Source organism: Cheilinus undulatus, linkage group 14 (genome assembly GCF_018320785.1).
Source record: "Cheilinus undulatus linkage group 14, ASM1832078v1, whole genome shotgun sequence".
Lineage (NCBI taxonomy): Eukaryota > Metazoa > Chordata > Actinopteri > Labriformes > Labridae > Cheilinus > Cheilinus undulatus.
This window is the reverse complement of record NC_054878.1, coordinates 27,718,759-27,735,141: the sequence shown is the minus strand read 5'-3', so window position 1 is coordinate 27,735,141 and position 16,383 is coordinate 27,718,759. Positions and strand designations below refer to the sequence as shown.

At 39.6% G+C, this 16,383-nt stretch overlaps 1 protein-coding gene across 1 annotated transcript in view; it reads left to right on the top strand.

The window, feature by feature from the left end:
* Positions 1-8,265: 8,265 nt before the first annotated feature.
* The window catches only part of mettl24 (methyltransferase like 24), a 61,069-nt gene continuing 52,951 nt past the window's right edge, over positions 8,266-16,383 (top strand). Inside the window, exon 1 of the mRNA XM_041805558.1 lies at positions 8,266-8,884. Within this exon, the coding sequence (XP_041661492.1) occupies positions 8,567-8,884 (318 nt within the window). The 5' untranslated portion in view covers positions 8,266-8,566. The remainder of the gene's footprint in view (positions 8,885-16,383) is intronic.

The following is a 16,383-nucleotide window of genomic DNA, read 5'->3' as shown; positions in this document are numbered from 1 at the left end:
CTTGCTATCTTTAGTGTCATGCGGTAATCTTTAGAGCAAACAGTGGGCCTCTGCCTGACCCCTCTTTGAACTTAACTCTGACTTTTGTGCACGGCTAAAAAAAGGAGGAACCCGGGATCAAGTTTACATGACCTGTGCGCTCAAGGAGAGGCAAGGAAAGGAGCGTAGAGGAAAGGAAAAGAAAGAGAGGCAAAGAGAGGACAGACATGCTTGCATTCCATGTGGCAGTGGATTTCAGCCAAATCCTGACAAATCATTGCAATATGTGAAATGCTATGAACAGAGAGAATTAAAAATCTGTGTTCAATATGAGGAGACCACGGCAGAAACAGACATACAATGTGTCAGACAGCTTGATTGTGCAGCCTTTTCTGCTGTTCTTTTTGTCGTAATAACCTTTGAGCACACAGTGTAGCTCACAAACTCAATATAGTGTGAAATGACATTTAAATGTGTCCTTGCTTTGACAACATGAATGGGTCATGGTCAGTCTGAGTGCATTCTTCCTCCAACCTCTCATTGCTTCCAGCAGCCGTTCAATTACAGAGTGACGTACGTCAATTCACGAGTTCAGTTTTTGCCTTAATCCATTCCATATGGAGGTGTTTATGGCTCACCACTGGAGGGCAGTAGAGACTTTCTACAACCCAGACATCAATTTCAGTCTCAGAGTGCTTTATCCATGTTTTAACCACATTAAGGTTACTTTAACACTGTCAGAACTGTCTTAGACCCATTGAGCTGCATATTATTTTAAGTCTATTATTTATTATTCTATTCATTGTTTATCTGTGGAGGGGCGAGAATGAAGCAAGCAAACAGCTGCCACACACTACAGCATTTAGAGCCAAATTGCAATGCCTGTCCATAGCTGGGCCTTTAAAACACAGAATATATCAAATACATAATTAAACAATGACACAAAGTAAGAAAAGAAGCACACAATCATCCATGATCAGAAGACTGAGTCCTCTTTAAAAACTGCTCCAGTCCAAGAATAAAAAAATCTTAGTCTGGATCCTGTTTGATCTAACAAGGCATTCCACATCTGATCCAATGAACAGTAAAAGCTGTTTGTCCCAGTTAAGACTTACAAAAGGGCACATTACAGTCACCATGAGATCCTCCAAGTTGTTGTAGATCATCATCAGAGGTTTAATTGTTGCCCCTATTAAACCTAAATGTGTGCAAACCATTTCCACATAGTTCTCAGATTTAAGGTTAGAGTCTACCTGGATACCAAGATACTTTATTTCATGAATCTTCTCAAGATTGTCCATGTTTAGATCAGTGGTTCTCAACTGGTGGGTCAGGACTCAAGCACAGTTTTCGGTGGGTCACGACTGGGTGTTTGGAAAAAAGATGACAAAAATCCTGAAGTCCATATTGGACATGCATCGATACCTTTTATTTGACCTGTTTTACTGTGAAATTAGGTAAATTTAAAGGTTTGATCAATATTCAACTAATTTATCACCTTCTCTTGCAATAAATGGCTACTTTTCACATGATAATGAAGTAATTTCTCAAGATCTCTGGAAAACTGGACAAAATCTATACACAATGATGGGGAAAGAGGCTATCAAATTTGTCAGCTTTGTCCCTTTTCTTTTTTCATATCAGGTGTTTTGGTCCAATCATGTTCCAAACTGCAACATATTAAATTAAGTAAACATGCATTGTTGATTTTTTTTTTTTTTTAATTTGGGTTGCAAAGAAAGACTGGTGTGTACTGAGGTATGGTGGCCCTCACCGTCCTGAGGCCGGACCAGTTGAGAACCATTGGTTTACTTAAACACATTTTTTTGAACTGAGGACCAGGTCCTGATAGAAAAAGATACGGGTTTCTAAGTGCTGATGAGAGTGGTGTGGAAACTGATGATCTGGTCTTTCCTGACATACAAGACTTCATCGTCTGCATACATCTGAACACCTGCTTCCACACATGACTGAGGTAAGTCATTGAAAGTCTTCAAGAAGGACCATTTCTCATTATTAATGTCTACACATTGTTCATTGTCTAAGAGATAGGATTTACATGTACAAGAAAAACTCAACAAGGATGGCATGGGTTAAATAAATAAATCAAAGGGGAAAAAAATGTACAAATATCTTTTTTAAGAAATGAATAGCTTAAAGGTAACTGCTAATGTATACACTTTTAAATATATCTTCTACAGAATAACAAGTTGAATAACTCTTATTTATGTAGCACATGTTTGAATGTGCTAACCTTGCATAGCAGATGGATACGCCCGTTTCCATGTTTCTTACTGGCAAATCCACCTTGCAAAGCTCCTGTCTGAACTGTTTAGGCCCAGTTAGAAAGTGGCAGGACCAATCAGCGATGAGGGGCAGTACTTTTAGGCGTGGTGGAGTCCTGATGTAGGCAAGCAGCACCAAGAGGCTGGTGCAATTATGGTGGAAGACATTAGCCTGGATGCTGCTAAAGTGCCAATTTTATCAGAACTTGACAACATTTCTCTGTTGAAGGAAGAACAGAGAACAGCATTGAGTTGTTTTCTTTTTAAAAACGACAAAAGTCATGTTCTGACATGTCTACAGTCGCCATGGTTTGCGTTATGCAGTTCCCCATGGAGTTTAGTCCTCGGTAGGGGCGCAGCTCAATAGCGCCTACATCATGTGTTTTGTTGCTCTGATTGGCCCGTAAAGATGTGACAGACAGAACGCTCCAGTCACACTCCGAGTTTCTTTTTCAAAGGCTCTGCCCTTTCCCAAACACTGTGTATGAGTGGTTTTCCAGATGGTTGTGTGAAACACATCCATCTGGCATGCCAGGTTATAAATGTGCTACATTTAAAGAAAAAAAAATCAAAATACATTAAAAGGAAGAAAAAAAAAATTAAACATCTAAAAATGAAATCAGAACAAGACAGAGCAAAACAGATTTCATGAGGCAGGCCTTCTGGGTGTTGGTGCCTGAACTTCAAAAGCCTGACAGCCCTCTGTCTTCAAACAGGCTCTGGAAAACAAGATCAGCTGATGTGAGAGTGCTCATTGGGGGTTAGAAGGTCAATAAGATAACTAGGAGTCTGGTTATGTGGTAGCTTAACAGTTAGGCAACATACTGTTTTTAAATAAAACTGTATTCAAGAGGCCAATGCAAGAAGGTTAGGATTGACTTTATGTAATCTTGTTTTCTGGACCAGCTAAAAGCCAAGTCGTACAATTGTTACAATGAATTCTAATAATCCAGAAGAAGTGTTTGCTTTCTGCTCTCTGCCTGGATTCCTTATATATTTTAGCTACAAGTGTCCTTTTGATGCTTTTTTGAACATAGCATATACAGGTGAGCTGCAGTATTCTATGAAATTCCATCACAGGTATATAATGACTTAGAAAGTCATTATATAAGACTTTTAAATTCACTCCAAAGGGGGGCAGTAGAGAGTTAGCTTTGAGTTTTTATCCACCAGCACATAAGTTGGTCCATTTATTCTAACCAGCATAAATGGCACAGCCTTATCATTATCATTCACTTCTTCTGTAAGATTAAGCTGTGTCGGGGTGATCTGTGAAGCTTTCTTCCATCCAAGTGAAACTGTGAGTGCTGCGTTCCTCCTTCCAGAAAATAATCCTCTCTGGCAGGGCCCATAAATTATGTGTGCTGTCTTGGTGTAAAATATCAATAACACATTTATTAAAACGGACACACAAGAAGGAGCTCTGATTATCAGTTTGTTCAAACATAACAGGAGATTTAGCAGTCTGGAGGGAAATCAATGACAAAGATAATGAAGTCATTTGAGAAGACAATGAGGCAAGTGTTGGCTTACAAATTGAATATTTGAGACTGATTGCCAAGGAAAAGACAACACAGAAGTTTAGTTTCTGAAGAAAGTTATCAGAAGAAGCGACAGAATTAATGTAGGAATGTACACAGCAGAAGAAATAAAAATGTATGCTTTAAAATGGTCAGTTGAAGCTCCTGTGAGGAACTTTGGGGTGGTATCACTTTGGTGCCCCTTGTAGTGAAAGGGATTTGATCACCCAGCTGTAAAAATAGATTTTTGTAACAAAACAAACAAAGAGAGGCACAACTCTGTTTTGGCAGCACTTTATCTCCTCCTATGATGCAACCCCCCAGGAGTGATTTCAGGCATTCACAAACTCCACTAACTTATTTAATCGTACGCCAATTTTCAGCTGATATAGGCAGATTTTTATAGCCAAACTGTCAAATCTATGGTACCAATAATTCATGTTTAAGCTAATATCTGCTCATATCATGCCGATAATATCATGCATCCCACTTTCAATAGTCAAACTTCTGCAGAAGTAAGTAAAATTATCCATCCAGTCACATATTTTCTTCAGCTTATCTGTGGCCATGCCATGGTGGCAGCAGACTAAACAAGTCAAACCAGGCATACCTCTCCCTTGTGACACTTCCAACTCCTCCTGGAGGATCCTGAGGTGTTCTCACACAATGAGGTCCGTGGGGGGATTAGAAAGTCATTCCTGCTGTTGTCATGGTGATTTAGGACATAGTCTGGCAGTTTACAAAGGACAAAAGCTTCAAAGTTGAGGATTCTGCTCATGGTTCTGTTCTCACCAAGGGAGTGTCTGGACACTATAACCAAAATATCAAACATGTCAGAAATCCATCTGTCATATCCCTCTGTGCACTGCATGACAAATGATGCAAGATTTGACTGAAAGTCAGCGCATCTTTGGAATGACTTGCGCAACTCAAAAATTGTGTCTGAATTGGATGAAAGTCACACAGTGTATGTCCAGCTTTAAATGCACAGATCTATTTCATACATGCAGAAAATAAGTGAGCTGTTGGGGTTGAAGAAGGAGATGTTCAAATGAAAAAAAAAACATGTATGAAACATGTCTGTACGAAGGCATAATAGGACCATTCAAAAAATAAGAAATGACATCATCTATTACATATCTAATGCTGATTTAAATAATAAAATGAATCATGATGCACATCAGTTATAGAAGATGCAATATGTACATATGTACATGGATGTATAGGTACATAAACACGTGGACAAAATTGTTGGTACCCTTCTGTTAATGAAAGAAAAACCCACAATGGTCACAGAAATAACTTGAATCTGACAAAAGTAATAATGAATAAAAATTCCATGAAAATTAACCAATGAAAATCAGACATTGCTTTTGAACTGTGGTTCAACAAAATTATTTTAAAAAACAAACTCATGAAACAGGCCTGGACAAATATGATGGTACCCTTAACTTAATATTTTGTTGCACAACCTTTTGAGGCAATCACTGCATTCAAACAATTTCTGTAACTTTCAGTGAGACTTCTGCACCTCTCAGCAGGTATTTTGGCCCACTCCTCATGAGCAAACTGCTCCAGTTGTCTCAGGTTTGAAGGGTGCCTTCTCCAGATACCATGTTTCAGCTCCTTCCACAGATGTTCTATAGGATTTAGATCAGGGCTCATAGAAGGCCACTTCAGAATAGTCCAGTGTTTTGCTCTTAGCCATTCTTGGGTGTTTTTAGCTGTGTGTTTTGGGTCATTATCCTGTTGCAAGACCCATGACCTGCGACTGAGACCAAGCTTTCTGACACTGGCCAGCACATTTCTCTCTAGAATACCTTGATAGTCTTGAGATTTCATTGTACCCTGCACAGATTCAAGACACCCTGTGCCAGATGCAGCAAAGCAGCCCCAGAACATAACAGAGCCTCCTCCATGTTTCACAGTAGGGACAGTGTTCTTTTCTTGATATGCTTCATTTTTGAGTCTGTGAGCATAGAGCTGATGTGCCTTGCCAAAAAGTTCCAGTTTTGTCTCGTCTGTCCATAGGACATTCTCCCAAGCTTTGTGGCTTGTCAACATGCAGTTTGGCAAATTCCAGTCTCGCTTTTTCTCAAACAATGACAGATGGTGCGATCTGACACTGATGTACCTTGATCTTGGAGTTCACCTTTAATGTCTTTGGAGGTCGTTCTGGGCTCTTTTGTTTCCATTTGTATTATCCGTCTCTTCGATTTGTCATCAATTTTCCTCCTGCGGCCACATCCAGGGAGGTTAGCTACAGTCCTGTGGATCTTAAATTTCTGAATAATATGTGCAACTGTAGTCACAGGAACATCAAGCTGCTTGGAGATGGTCTTATAGCCTTTACCTTTAACATGCTTGTCTATAACTTTCTTTCTAATCTCCTGAGACGACTCTCTCCTTTGCTTCCTCTGGTCCATGTTTAGTGTAGTACACACCATGTCACCAAACAGCACAGTGACTACTTGTCACCCTTTAAATAGGCTGACTGACTGATTACAAGTTTGTAGACACCTGTGATGCTAATTAGAGGACACACCTTGGTTGAACATGTCCCTATGGTCACATTATTTTCAGTCTTTTCTAGAGGTACCATCATTTTTGTCCAGGCCTGTTTCATGAGTTTGTTTTTCAAAATAATTCTGTTGAACCACAGTTCAAAAGCAATGTCTGATTTTCACTGGTTAATTTTCATGGAATTTTTATTCATTATTACTTTTGTCAGATTCAAGTTATTTCTGTGACCATTGTGGGTTTTTCTTTCATTATCAGAGGGGTGCCAACAATTTTGTCCACGTGTGTACAAGTCACCTTAGTTGTTGAATTGTGTTGATGTTAATGAAAAACTCAATAAAATATAAATTAGAAAAATAAGACATAAAAGGACTCTGCTAATTTTCAAGAACAACACTCAAAGTTTTTGAGGTTTATTATGCTGTAAACTTATGAGAAAAAAATCAAAATTTAGAGTTTAAAAATGTTTTTAATTTTGACGCTATAGACTTGACATTTTCAAAATCATACAGTCATGAATTTTAACATAATTAAGTCATAAATTCACAATAAACAAAACTTGAAACACTGGTTTGGTTGGAGTTGTTTCCCAGATGCTGTCATTGTGTTGTTTTCTTCTGTATATCCCCAGTTTACAAGACAAGGTGCATTATTGGCCTCGAGAGGGAACGTCTCTATTAATCCAGATGCAAATGCTTAAGCTCAAAGTGCCAAAGCTGACTTAGCTATAGATAATAGAGCTATGTAGATAAAGTTAGCTAACAGCTAACACAGCTAAACCTAAGCTCTCAAAGCAGCTATGTAAGCTATGTAGATCCGTTAAAAATTAGCTACATTAGCTGTGGCTGCATTTGCAAAAGTTCACGTTGCTAAAGGTCATTTAGCTATAGATAATGGAGCTTTATAGCCAAGTTGGTTAACCCAGCTAACACCGCTAAACCTAAGCTCACAAAGCTGCTATATAAGCTATGTAGATTAGTTATTCGTGTAGCAACATTAGCTGTGGATATGTTTCCTAAAGCTTACGCTGCTTAAGCTAATTTAGCTAGCTAACACAGCAACATAGCTAATTTAACTAACACAGCTAAACCTAAGCTCACAAAGCAGCTATGTAAGCTATCTCGGTAAGTTATAAATTTAGCTTCATTAGCTGTGGTTATGTTTGCTATAGCTCACATTCCTAAAGATTACTTCTTTTTAAACAGAGCTAAATAGCTAATTTAGCTAACTGCTAACATAGCTAAGTCACTGCTCACAAAGCAGCTATGCAGATACATTATCTATGTAGCCACATTAGCCTTGACAACATTTCCTGAAGCTCACATTGCAAAAGCTTACTTAGCTACATTGGCCTATGTCATAATGGCTATTAAATGGCTAGCATAGCCATGTTATTTTTAGCTAAAACTAATGCAACAAAAGTGTGTTTTGTCCATGAACCTACTTCTAAAACAGGTACATGCAAAATTTAATCATGGGTTAGGCCTCTGGTCTTTTTCTCCATTTTATTTATGATTTGTTTCTCATGCCCTCATTTTCTAACATTTACTGTAGTAAAAGAAATCAGAGCAGTGTAATTCTCTCTGCTAATCCAGGTCAAGCTGTGCCACGTTGAGAACAAGCTTGTTCACAGATGCTGAGAAGGACCTGCATGGACCCGTGGTGCAGGCCCTGCCCATGTCTAGAGTTACACAGAAACCCGAGAGTCTGCAAGGCGGGACGGGCAACCCCAGGGAGGGGAGAATGCAACAGAGGGGTGTGATTGTGTGTGGGACTGTGTGTGTTGTGAGCCTGATAGAAAGAAAAAGAAAGCGAATTAAAGGGGCGTGTGTGTTTGGGGAAAAAGGGGGAAACTTTAGAGAGTGAGGAGGGAGTTCCCAAAGTTTTCAAAGAGGGCGGCACACATTGTACTTATAAACTGTGAGCAGAACCACATGACACTCATGCACACAATATATACACACACTAGCATGCACATAGTTGTAAGTGCAAGATGCAGGCAAATGTGGTGGATATTATGAGCAGAGGTGTTCTTGACATGTTTCGTGGTTCATTAACTTACGAGTCATGGAGTAGTGGTGGACTTTGAACCTAAGGGGACCGAGAGGCTGGATAAGAAGAGAAGAGAAGAGAAGAGAAGAGAAGAGAAGAGAACAGAAGAGAAGAGAAGAGAAGAGAACAGAAGAGAACAGAAGAGAAGACTGTGACAGGAAAGAGAATGGGATAGAAAAAGCAGCATTCAAGTCGTATTAGCAGCTGGAAATGGGCAGAGAGCGACTCACCAGAGGTTTGCTGCTGCGTTTAGGTGCCCTGCTCACAGCTGTGTGCGTGTGCATTCATGTTTACCTGGAGACAGGTTGGCGTGGAGCACCTGCACCCCTCGCACTGGGACATCCCACCCTGCCTAGTCAGAACTTGGGCCAACAAATAAGAACTAAACAGGTCTCTGCAGAGGCGCAGAAGCAGGACAAGAGCATCAAAAGGAGAATCTCATACGTCCGAACACCTAAAAAGGACAAAAAGAAGGATGAAGAGGACCCCTCAGAGCCATGCTGCCCACCTGCACACCCACACAGAAAGGTAAGGCTTGGCTCAAAGTGCGATTAATTGCTTCAGTTAAGATTCTTGTAAGGGTATCTGATCCTAAACCGGTGTAGTAGGAGACAGAGCGGCTCAATAAGGAGCTTTGGCTGCTTCTCTGTGAGTCACTGGCTTAAAGCTCAGTAATCCCAGGAGGGTGATGAAGGAAGAACAGGAGGCAGAGTCGATGCACGTTCAATAACGGCCTCTGAAATGCTTTGAGGTTTTAAAAAATCTGTTACTACGGTTTCTGGCAATACAAAGCAGCATTTTTTTTTTTACTTTTTGAAAATTTCAACATGTCTAAACTTCCCGAAAGAAAGAAAAAACCCCAAAATAACTTCCCCTCTGGCTGTTCATGCATCATTTGAAAATCTATACATACTCAGCTATAACAAAGAGCTATTCAGATGCAGTGTCTGTCCACACAAACACAGCTATTCACACACTCAAAAAGCTTGATCTTTGACCTGTGAGGGCTGTGTTTAAGTGCAAACTCTACAAAACTTCCATTTCCTTCCTTCTGTGCCTCTTCTTGTCTTTATTTTTCAGCTAATTTACATAAGCCCTCCTGACAGTTTCTACAAAATTTCAGAAATGATATCTTAAACAGAAAACAAGATACAAAAATACAGTCAATGAAAGCTCTATTTATATGGGCACTGCTGCTTGTATGATGACATACAACCAACTTTTCTTCTAGACTTTACTTGGGCTTTATCCTGCCAGCTCCACAATGTATTTACTGCATGAAATACACTGAAATGAAATACCTGCCTTAGCTCCACTGGTTGCATGCCAATGCAGGGCTGACAAGTATAGAGTCAAAAGCTGATTCACAGAGCTGTCTTCAGGTGTAATATCTCTGCAATATGAATGGAGTAAGTAGTGATGCTCTTAGGAAATTTATTGCACATCCAATAAAATGCAAATTGCATTTTTCTTCTTACCAGACTTAAGTCAAGAAAACACACAAAAAATTTAAAATCATGCACAGTTTGTTGAAGTCGGGGTAACAGCAGCAGTTGGTGAATAGTGTGAAACTGGTTTAAAGAATGTGTTGTGTTGTATTGTTAGCTGAGCTAGCACTGACAGCCTTCAATCAAAGAGAAAGTGAGTCATTACTCTATTCTTCTTTGCAAAACTGCTCCAGCTCTGTCAGGTTGTATAGGGATCAGGTTTGAACATCCCTTTTCAAGTCAAGCCACAGATTCTCTATTGGATTAAGGTCTGGGCTTCCACTCAGCCACTCCAGAACATTCACCTTGTTGTCTTTAAATCATTTCTGTGCAGCTTTCCCTGTATGCTTTGGGTCATTGTTGTTTTGTAAAATAAATCTCCTCCCAAGCCGCAGTTCTCTTGCAGACTGAATATGATTTTCCTCTAGAATTTTCCTTTGTTTTGCTGCATTCATTTTACCCTCTACCTTAACAAGCCTCCCAGGTCTGGCTGACAAGAAGCATCCCCACAGCATGATGCTGCCACCCTTGTGCTTCACACTGGGGATAGTGTGTTTGTGGTGATGTGTAGTGTTTGGTGTCCGCCAAACAAAGCGTCTTGTCTTATGGCCAAAAAGCCCCATCTTGGTCTGATCAGACCAAAGAGCTTTCTTCTACTTGACCATGGAGTCTCCCATGGGCCTGTTGCCGAACTCTAGGTGAGATTCAATCTGAGTTTTCTTCAACAGTGGCTTCCTCTTTGGCACTCTCCCATGAAGTCTTTGACCAGTGAAGAACCTCGGCAACAGTTGTATGCAGTGTCTCTCCAGTCTAAGCTGCTGAAGCTTGTAACTCCTTCAGAGTAGTCAGAGGTGTCTTGGTAGACTCGCTCATTAGTCTCCTTCTTGCACAGACACTCAGTTTGTGAGGATGGCCTGATCTAGGCAGATTTGCTCATGTGCCATAGTCCTTTCATTTCTTAATGATGGATTTAACTGAACTCTGGGGGATGTTCAGTTCCTTGGAATTTACCCTGATTTGTACTTTTTTTAAAAACCTTTTTTTTTAGTTGGTTGGATTGTTCTTTTATCTCCATGGTGTAATTGAGCCAGGAATACTGATTAACCATTACCTGGACCTTCCAGACACTATAATGACCTTTTTTCACCCATACTCTATATCTTTATGTAAATATTATTTTTATTTTACTGGGCATCATAAAGTATCAGTGAAAGAGTGGTCAATACATACTGGCAGCAGAAAAGAATAAAAGAATGAGACCTGGCTTGGTTTTGGCATGAAGATCAAACCAGTCACAGTTAATCACCCTTTCACCTGCAATCATTTTCCCAAATAGAACCTGCTGTGTTCACAATGACTCACTCTGACCTCACAAAAAATTTTCAGCAGGAAAATTTCCAGTTAAAGTGGTGAAAAAATTGGCAGTTCACACATGCAGCTCACCAAAAAAGGCTTTTTTCATGCATGAAAACACCATGAGATAAATCTCAGATATTTGAACAAGCTTTCATTTGTCATCTAATCCATCCTCTCCTCTTCCACTACTATTTCCACTCTCTCATTCTCTCTCACACACAAAATCTTTCCTTGATCTTTCTTTCTTCTCTCATTCAATCCCCCATTGTCTCCCTCTGTGCTGATTTTCTTCTCTCTGTTACTTTGGGGTAAGTGATGCTTGTTTCGCTTTTGTTTTTTAAATCTTTAATGAGCTAAATCAACAAGAGACCGAGGAGGAAAAGCACTGGCTTTTTCTAAATGCCATGAAATCACTGCAGGGCTGTTATGCCACACCGAGAGACGGGCACTCATGCGCCATCAATATTACATACCACCATATGCTCACTCTGCCTGCCTCATAACGAAAAAAATTTGTCACATAAGATGCCCTAGAGGGGCCCTGATGAAATTTCTGTGTCATGCGCTGCTGCCATTTAACTCCTCGTCTTTACACCTCTACTTTGCTTTCTCTTGCTGTAGGCTTTCATCTGAGCAGATCACTGTTGCGCTTTTCCTTTCGTATGTTACCTCTTTCTCCCAGCTCTCATCCTCCCCTTGTGCTTTTCATGTCTCCTGTCTATCTCAATTGAAAACTTCAGTCTCGCCTCCCACTTCTACCCAATATTTCTCATGCTTTTTTCCCTTTTCAACTGCTCCTTTGTTAGCTCTTCTCTCAGCACTAATTCATGCTCAGTAGATGAAATAACATGCAGGAAAGACGGGTTGTTACACTGCAGGGAAGATGATGAAGATGCCATCAGCGAAAAATGAATCTGAAATGAGGAGAATATTCTGGCCAGTCTTTAGAGAGCAAGTTTGACTAAAGCCCTACAGCTCAAACCTTGCATTCATTCTTTAAAAACATCTATGAAACTTTTTTTATTGTATTCTAACTTTGTTTCTGTAGCCTCCTAGACAATGTATATGTGGAACAAGATTGCATCAGTTTGCCCCGCAGTCTGCATACAGTTTAAAACAGCTTTGCAGGTTTTTTCCCTGCCTCACTGTTAGCTATCATTTCAAGAACTGCTCCTCCTGCCAACAGTTTGTGGAAAAATCAAAGTTTTATATTTCTGAGGAACATGAACACAAAACATAAGCTGCACCTCAGTATTATCTATTTATGAGCTCCTGTGAATAAAACCAGTGAAATGTTTCCAGTCCTCATGACAACATCTATGCCTACTGGAAATAGAAGTGAAAGTGTTGCCAATGTGTGACAGTACATTGTAGAATAAGAAGTTCTTATATAAGTTACAATGGGATCCCATTAGGGATGCACAGATGCATCAGTTTAACATTGGTATTAGCCAAATGATAAGGCATTACAGCTATACCTTATCAAAGTTTTTCAAATGAGAGATTTTTACAGGCCAGAAAAAGCATCCTGTTGAATAAACTCTGATCCAATTTCATAGTCAAATGAGAGAGACAATGCTGACATATGTTAAAAAGAGTGTTCCGCCACAGGACGCATGAAAAGAACAAGTGTTTAAGCATCGGTATCAGTTAAATTGTTATTTAAAACATCAGCATTGGCACTACTTTCAAGACGGTCTGACTTCAGACAGTTCATCTGAGACGCTGTTTCTCAAAGTGGAAATATAAAGGATTAAGCTCACATTTGAGTTAGGGTAAGGGTTAAGATAACAGTAAGAGTCACCACATGCCCAGCTTTAGGCCAGGCAGTCTGGAAATTAAACGCCTTGTCTGGCATCCAGCGCAGCCTCAACCTGGACGCCTATTTGTCCTCCTTTTTGGAGTCGCACCTGAACGTAACGCAGCATCTGTCCAATGCTGTAACACTTACAGTCTAACAAAAACTTGCCCTACAAATATGATTTGCTGAAAGTGGTGTCAAATGATTAACTGATAATATTGATTGAAAACATAAACAAGCCCCCATACGCTAGCTGCCAACTCTACCTACTATTTAATGCGAAAAGCAGCAAAGATGACTTACATTCGCAATGTACTCTTTGTTAAAGAGCAACAGAAGAGCCGTGGGTACCTCTTCCCTGAAGTCTTTTTTCGAGAAGTAACATCAGCCAAGATGACAAGATATCTGCTGCAGAGCTTTGCTTAGTCTATCATGCATTCCAGTCCAGGGATACTGGCCAAAATTAACATACATTTTTAAATTCAATTTTTTGTTAAAATCCAAACAAAGTAGCCCTAAATACAAATTATTTTACCCCACAACCATTTTAAGAATTATTTATAATTTTTATACCATGATTTCTGTTAATATGTGCAAATCTAGCTTTAACAACATCAAGGCAGAGGCCTCTGCCCCACCTTAAGGGGGTCCCGGACCCCAGATTGGGAAACAAGGGTATACAAGAGTGAGGGAGACCAGGCACTAAATGTCTTTTGATGGTAAAGTGTCACTATTTGTGAGGATGGACATTTCAAGCAACGTTATAATGCACAAGTCACTGGCAATTCTTCAGAGAAGATTTGAATATGTGTACCTCCTTCATTTTCTCACTTCATGTCAAAATAAGGCTCAGTACCAGTACATCCTTTGGTCCTACCACTTAGCTTTGCCACTTAGCCTTACAAAAAACTAGGCAAACCAACCAAAAATTAAATAAAATGCGAATACTGTGGCTATTCCCTAACATGTGCAACAGAGTTAAAGCACCACTGTGCTTCAGCAAATCCTTGAGATAGCAGGTAGAAATCCCATCACAATGCCTAAATAGTGTTTGGTTAAATACTTTGCCAGTTTGTTTTACAAATATATCAGTTCTATCATGCACTGGTACATTATTGTTGAGTGTAGTGTAGATATAAAACTATAAACTTGTGCCTGACTGATGCAGAAAGACACTCCATACTCATATTTTAAGGGCTGTTTGTGGGATTTGTCAGGAATTTAAAGCATTATATGTTCATATGGGGTTTATTTTCCTTCAGACTTGAATAAAACGATATGCCTGTTAAGTTGATAAGTCATGCCATCCAATTTCAACACTTTAGATAACCATATATTCCTTTGTAAATAGTGTGATTGATTGATGCAGTTTTATTATACTATATCAACATCTTCATGTGACATTTTCCAGCTGCTCCTGGATCTTTGCCTTCTGGATCTTTGCTTCAGCTGGAAAATGTCACAAGTGAAGAATTTTTAGCTGTGAGCCTTTTATTTCTAATGAATCAAAAATGATTCAGAAAGGCAAAGCTCTTCTCAGAATTAATTCAAGAAACTGACAGGTGACAGGCCAGACTGCAGCTGATGGATTCTCATGCTCTCATTTCTGTGTGAGAGAGACGGAGAGCCTAAGGGTTTGTTTTTGTAATAACCAATCTAAAGGAAATCTTATCTTTTAGCTGTCAGGCATCCACATAAATACCCTTGCACACATCCTCTTTAATCATTTACCTTTTTTCTTTTTCTGCTAGGTAAAGAAGGAGAGGGATGAGCTGGTAAATTATACACGGATAAAAGAATGTGTTAAGAACAACAGCAGGGATGCAGGGAGAGAAACCCAGATGGTGATGAAGAAAGATAGAGGAGAGGGGACGCGGCATGCACCGATGACTCAGTGCATCGTCACTAAGCCTCCTGATTTTAACACAGAATACTGCCCTAAAGTCACAGTGACGCACGCACACACACAATACAGTCACACTCCCCACCAATTTTCTACCTCTCCAGCTGAAAACTATTGTAAGGTTTGAAAAACATGAAGTTTCAGGAGGCTCAACAACTCAACAGAGGTCATCAGATGATGCCATAAACAAATATGCATGCAATGCTACTGATCCAACCCTATTCTCTGGGTTTTTTCAAGGGCCCAGCCAATTCTGTGGGCAGCCCTGGGCTCTTGTACTGCCAGTACAGTTTGATGGACGCTGATACCAGTTTGATAGGGTAGCTTAGCAACTGTAAGAATAGAAATACCAAAAAAATCTTATCTGTATGTAGTCTTTAGTTGGACACTAGTTATATCAACCACAGTTTCTTTTTTTCTACCGTAAAGTCTGAGGACCAGGACACTTTTACAGTCCGTTTTGACTAAGCAACCAAACAGTCTAGTGGCAAATCCTATAATAGTGAAGCCAAGCACAAGACTGTTATGTCTTACTCTGCCCCTAACTGAAATCCTTTGTTGGTCTTGTTGGTTGGGTTTTCTCAAGAAGGGTGAGATGGGTTAGGCTTAGAGTAAGGGCATGAGTGTTAGCTAATCCCAGGCAAAGCAGGTCAGGTTATGTATTCAGCATTGTTTAAACCTAAGAGTCTGAAAAATGCCCCACAGAATTTGAGAGGCTTCTAGTTGTGCTGGTTAGAGGAGGGTAAGTGGTTTTGGATGATTTTAAAGGATACTGTTTAGACAAATGGACTTTCAATCTATTGGAAAAGTGTAAGGATAGGCACATTTCTGAATAATGGGCTGTCCAGAAAATGGCATGGTAGGATACCTTTGCTACCCAAGAATAATCACATATTACAGTAAATCCCACCCTTAAACACATGACACTGAAAAACCCTTTCTGATGATCTTGGGGTAAATAAATAGACAAGACTTGACTGACGACCATTATTCAATTATCTTAGTCTTATCTTAGTTATAAAACTTCATGCATTCAGTCTCACAGCAGGTCTTGTAGATATGCTTGATATAATAACTTGACATTAAAAAAGTAAACCCCATAATATAAAAAATGGGAAAAATGGTCAATTAAATGGTCCTTCCATTGTTTGGGATGGTTGAGAGTAAGTCAAGTACAGCGACAGTAGGAACCATCTTGACCTTGCAGTGAACTACAAGTGTCTCATTACTCTTCATAAAATCAAACATCTTCAAAGTGTGAAACTTTTCTGTGCACTGAAAGAAAAGTTCTGCAGCAGGAAAACTGTGCCTAAAGCACAGTGCAAGTCCAACAGTTTTTCTGTCAAAAAAGGAATATTGATATTCACTGCTGGGTCTGCTTCCTGCTGAAACTTTGCAAGTATATCTCTGCTTTAACAGCTCAGAAGTGAAACATTCCTTTCTTAGCTTGCTCATCTAATCACAAACTATTGATATTGAG